General features: G+C 34.7%; 1 protein-coding gene across 1 annotated transcript in view; it reads right to left on the bottom strand.

Moving 5' to 3' along the window:
• Positions 1-3,843: 3,843 nt before the first annotated feature.
• mrps10 (mitochondrial ribosomal protein S10) overlaps positions 3,844-6,070 on the bottom strand; it is a 22,094-nt gene continuing 19,867 nt past the window's right edge. Inside the window, exons 5-6 of the mRNA XM_043696766.1 lie at positions 4,148-4,237; positions 3,844-4,066 (exon numbers count right to left, since the gene is read on the bottom strand). Of these exons, the coding sequence (XP_043552701.1) occupies positions 3,980-4,066; positions 4,148-4,237 (177 nt within the window). The 3' untranslated portion in view covers positions 3,844-3,979. The remainder of the gene's footprint in view (positions 4,067-4,147; positions 4,238-6,070) is intronic.

Genomic DNA, 6,070 nt, shown 5'->3' with positions numbered 1-6,070 from the left:
GGAAGGTGTTCATGGCTGCGATCGTAGCTAATCTGATAACTCTCTATTCCATTTTTCTGCCTCTTCTCCTCCATAACCCAATTTCCTTAACTAATCTATCTGTCTCAGTCTTGGCAGTCGTATGTGATAAGAGTTTCACAGATTCACTACTGAGTAAATTCCTCTTCATCGTTGTCTTAAATGTGTGACCCCTTTCTCTGAAATTATGTCCTCTGGTCCTTACTCATGGGGAAACAAACTTTCTGCATTGACCCTGTCAAGTCCCTTAAGAATCAAGTATGTTTCAATAAGGTCACCTCTCATTCATCTAAATTCTATTGAATACAAGGCCAACCTACTCAACCTCTTGTAATAAGACAGTTGTTCCAAATCTTATACCAACCTAGTGAACCTTCTCTGGACTACCTCCAATGCCAGTATGTCTTTCCTTTTTTGCCCCCCTTATTTAACTTTCATACTGGTCTGACTAGTGCCTCAATTTTGGCAACTGTTTTCTACTTTTATACTCCACTCCCTCTGAAACAAAGGCCAACATTCCATTTTGCTTTCCGTGTTACCCATTGAACTTGGATGCTCGGTGTTTTGTGATTCACGCATGAGGGCTTGCGAATCCTTCTTTCATAAACTTCAGCAGTCTTTCTGCATTTAAATAATATTACCCTCCTTTGTTCTTCCTACCAAAGTGCATAACCTCACATTTTCCTATCTGCCAAGTTTTTGCCCAATCAAAGAAATCAAATAAACCGGAAAGAATGCTGAGAATCTAAATATATAAACTAAATGTGAACAAGAGTTTTGAACACAGTAAAAATGTACTGCTTTCAATACTTGACATATTGTAGAGTAGGATTATATGAATTTAAATTAAGGTTGCAAAAGAAACTTCACTGTTTCTTTTCAGCTATGAGATTCTCAGCTAGCCTACAACTGGCTTAGAAATGTTTTAAGTTTGTTTGTAATACAAGTACTAGCTCAAACTTTGGTAATGTTCTTCTATCTTTTAAAACTTCCTTTAATTACAAACACAAATGGAAAAATAGAAGCCCATGAAATATTTTCAAAAGTTTCAAATCTTTAAATCTTAAAATTTAAGGATTTACTTTTATGGATTCAAAATACAGAAATCTGGCATCTTCTGTCTCACTTAAATACACAGATTAGCTTCTCTTTTAGATAATAAAATACATCCCACTCCATCAGAAATCATCTCAGCAAAATGTGAGAATTTCTTTTTGATTTTATTTAATCACCAACTTTGAGCAAAGAAAGGAGGGAGTTTAATGTACTGTTTTTAACCAAAACTGTTGTCTAAATTTTAAAAACATTTTCATAAATTATTGAAATACTGAGGGATCTAGTTAAATATCCATTTATGTGCACACAACTTCCATTTCAAAGGTACTCTTAAAATTTATTGCACATGTTCAAGATGTAGAAATAAGATATGAACATCTGCCATCTGAAGTAAATAATTCTCAATTTAAAATATGCAGACTCTTCTAATTTAAGCTGCTAGCTGATTTTTTTTCCTTAAATAATAATGGCCTTATTCATAAAGCAATTATTTCACATTTACTTTTAACTTCATTAGTCCGATTAACTAGTTTTGCAATGTTAAAAGTAGTACATAAGTGCAGAAACTTTTTATATATAAATAAAGAGAAACATGATGCATAATGATCTTTGTAAGCTGTTTCCTGAAATTTAATTCCAGATCGGAAATTGTGGAAAAGTTCAGATAGCAGCATATTGTATTTCTCAGGCAGTTTATCACCCAGCTAATATAAATGTGCATTAAAATCTGTTTAGAAAATCAACTGTCTATATTTTTGAAATTAGTTACATTCCAACTCTAATTCAAAAATATGAAATTCATTAGAAAAGGGAAAAGAGAAATTTGATATTTACATATGGGTATGTTGTTGGACTGGCACCCTTGAGCCAAAACAATAATCTAGAAATTGTAGCCATGAGAGAAATCTGAATTGGGAATCATAATCTTACTAAAGGATGCCATTTAGTCCATGCCACTTGTCTGTATAGTAATCCTTAAGTCAAATTCCCCTGCTTTATCTCCATAGCCCTGATATGGAGATGATTTCCTTCAGGTGACAATCTAATTTCCATTTGGAATTATTAATTGCCTCTCCTTCCACTACTAACAAAAGCAGTGATTTGTAGGTCAATACTACTCTGCTGTGTAAAAACAAGTTCCTTGTCACAAACAAAAACAGAAATTTTTGAGAAAACACAAGTCTGGCAGCATAGGTGGAGAGAAAGCAGTGTTAATGGTTTTTGGTCCAGTGACCTTTCTTCAGAACTCCCTCACATCTCCCGAAATCTATTTCAGTTCAATTCAGTTAAATCAAAATCTAGAAATGTCAAAGAAGACAAAGCCACCAGTAAAGAGTGAACATAAAGCCTCATTATTTTAATAAAAAGCTAATCTGATGGCTAAACTTTTCAAAAAGGCCAACCACGCACCAACCACGTGTCTCCAACCACGCACCAAACTCATTGTTTTTCAGCTGCCTTCTGTCAGAGCCTAGTTTGTCAAACTGACTGATAGTAAGCCTTCTCAAGCTATTGCAATCTTTTAGGGCAATTAGATCGTATGAAAAAAAATGCTGGCCTTGACATCATAACCATTTCCTGAGAATGAATGAAAAAAGACAACTGGCAAAATAAATACTACTGCAGGCATAGCAGCGATACATTTTAAGATTTACAACACAGAAGCCATTTAGAGTACATATCTGTTGGCTCTTTATTAAGAGCGATTTAAAGAACATTTGTATTGTCTTGCTGTTATCTCCTACTTCAAACATTATCCAGTTTTTCACTTAAAGTATAAAGACCTCTACCTCAACCATTTACTATAGCAAAGGCAGCCAACCATACTCCATTTTTTAAAAAAAAATCTTAATCACTTCCAAATTGACTCCTTCCTAATCAATTTTTTATTGCGTTTTTCAATACATTGCATCAGTCCTTACTTGTCTTGCCTTTTGATGGCAATAGTCACGCACATACTGTAATATGACTAGCTGGTCAAAACAGAAATTCACCCAGTTGATACCAGTTATTTGATTATGTTCTTTCTATGTGTATCCAAATTTACATAGAATCCTGAAGCTTTGGCTTAGCCATTGTCTTACACAAATTTATCAATTCCTGTTTAGATACTGTGCTCCTATTTATAATATTGAAGATACTATCGACTATTTGGGGCTTTATCCTGTTTTATATGCATCTTCAAGGAATTATATATTTGAGCCTTTAGCTGTCCCTGCTAATCCACACCAACCCAGCATCTTGTTTAATGTATACTTCAAGTTATTGCTTTGCCTCTGAAAACATATTGTCTCATGTCTCCACATAGGTTGCATTTAACATCAGCCATGGTGGCTAAATATGAGTTAGTTCCTCCAATTATCAGTTATGTCAAAAGGGCAATTTCCACAAGTACACTGAAGTTACAGACCAAAACAAAGTCAGTATACCAAGTGATTAACAATGAAACCCTAATTATTATAAATAATACATTGGAGATGAGACAGAAATTCTTGTAGTTATACTTGCATAGCACCAACCTGTGCCACACAGTGCAGCCAGCAAGTTAATTCCTCCCTTCCCCCGTCACCACATTAATCTCTAGTCATCCTCTGAACTATTGTCTAGGTAACGTTAGTTGCAAACAACTAATTATTGATTTTTAGTCATTTCTAATTCAGGTTACTTGGACAAATGCCTAAACATTTCATTACTTTCCAATATATTACCAAGTTGTTGTGCTTTCGGAGCTCTAACAGGTGCTGCCTATAAGTCTAGGGAAATGCAAAGTTTTTAAAAAAAATTTATTTTAGGATACACAGACCAGATATTCCAACACAAAAGTGAAAAACTTTGACAAGAGTTCATTTAGTAAGATGTTTTAAAATAGATACAATGAACAGTTATAGGAGAATGTTCATGGACTTTAACTATCTGGCTTGCCTTCATTTTCAGAAGAATCAATTCTCCAAATAGGTTCCTTAATATGTTCTGGTAGCTTTTCTATCAAAGTCTGAAAAGGAAAAGAAATTTCTTTAATTTAAGATTTACATGACAGAAAACATAATTGTATGAGTACCAATGTAAGACTGACCTTGGTCACCTCCATTGCAACACCTTCTGGAAGATTGCGCTGGATATATTCCAAGTACACATTGGCAGAGCTTCCAGTTAAATGTTTGATCTAGCAAAAAAAAAGCATTAAAAATAAGCTGAAATTCTTCAATCTTACAGCAAGCAAGATTTCTAAACCACCCTCATGTGATACATTCAATTCAATTATGTTTTACATAAAGTATTAGGCACCAGTAAAGTACTTTTCCCCAAAAGAAGAATTTTTAAAAGGAGTTGAGGGCACCTCACTAATCAACAGTATGATCTGCTCCTCTAAGAAAAACTATAAAAATTAATTAACAAAAGACAACAAATTCTGATTATTAGACCTGTTGACAAAAAGTAAGGAAACTGACTGGTGAACAACATGCATTTGGAAGCAGCACTTTGGAGCGTGAATCTCATAGTATAGTAAAGTAACATCACAGAAGGACACCTTTACTAAATTTCCAGTCATAACATTATGTGATGGGTAGAAGTCAATCAACCACATACTTGCAGTTATCCTAAATGGGAAGAAATTGATTTTTTTTGTCCTGCCTGCTAAAACTGACAGTTAAAAATGCTTAGAAGTAAGGCTGCCTGTTCTTTTGTCAGCTGTGGGTATGTGACATTATAAAATGAAAAAGGGTTGCATAAAAAATTAAAGATTACATCTGCAGAAAATGAAACATTGTCTCCTTGATATTGAAAAGGCGAGGCTGTCACAGCTAGAACCTCAAACTGCAGATAATCTTAACTCATTATAACAGACAGCAAGTTTACCTTTGCACATATCAACTACCAAGAAATTTCACATTTGGATTGTTATTAGAATGTCCTGTCCAGCTGTTTATGCCAGAAATCACAGCACATTTTTATTAATAATTAAGTGTAATTCTTATGAAACGCTTGGTAGGATATGAATGGAAAATGTGAGATGTGTTAGCATTCAAAGTTAGGCACTGTAGTTCGATGATGGAATGTGAGAACAGATTGGCTAAATACATTTAGAAATATTTTAAAACATAGCAAATGTCTCACTGACTGAACTAAATGTACTGGTTGTTGTTTTAACTATAACTAACTAATTTGTGCGTGAGATAATTGAGCATGCAAGTTGACTGAACTGACTATCTTTGAAGAGCAGAGTAAAACTGCCATAAAGGAAGGGAGAGAAGGTTGAGATGCAATTATTGGGGCCTATTAATCACAATTGTCATTTACCATTCACTAAACATGACTGAATTTGTCCATTTTCTTTCGCCTACAAGAATGATTAAAAATATGAATGAGAGTCAACTCAAGCAGGCTGACGAGTAAACGAGAATATCTAATGAGCACGATAGGATAAAAGACATGATGGGTTGGATTCTGCAATTAAAGCAATTGCTGTTGATAATGAAGGCAGTTTCCCACCCAAGATAAGGAATATGACCATGGACATAAGGAACATCTCTGCCGTGGATGTTCCTTCTCTGATTGTAGTTTAGAATTACATGTTATGAATGGATCTTCAAGGGCAGTAGATACATTGTAACACCACCACCTGCATGCATGCTCCCTTCTAAGCCACACACCATCCTGACTTGGAAAATATTGCTGTGCCTTCAGTGTCACTGGGTCAAACTCCTGCAAATCTTTTCCTAATGGCATTGTGGGTTTATCTATAGCGCATAAACTGCACAGTTCAAGACAACAGTTCATCACGCCTTTTCAAGGGCAACTAGGATAGGGTAACAAATGCTGGCCTAGCCACTGATACATTTTTATTAATTCTTGGGTTGAGAGTATTTCCAGGCATGCATTAAAACATATCAGCAAGCTGTATAAGGAGCCATATCATACTGGAATACAGGAACATGAATAAACATTTAGTTTCTCAAGTCTTTTCCACCATTTAATGAGATTATTACTGATTTGT

The sequence above is a fragment of the Chiloscyllium plagiosum genome, chromosome 9, assembly GCF_004010195.1.
Source record: "Chiloscyllium plagiosum isolate BGI_BamShark_2017 chromosome 9, ASM401019v2, whole genome shotgun sequence".
NCBI classification, from domain to species: Eukaryota; Metazoa; Chordata; class Chondrichthyes; order Orectolobiformes; family Hemiscylliidae; genus Chiloscyllium; species Chiloscyllium plagiosum.
Note: the sequence above shows the minus strand (reverse complement) of the source record. Positions and strands in the feature narration are given on the sequence as shown.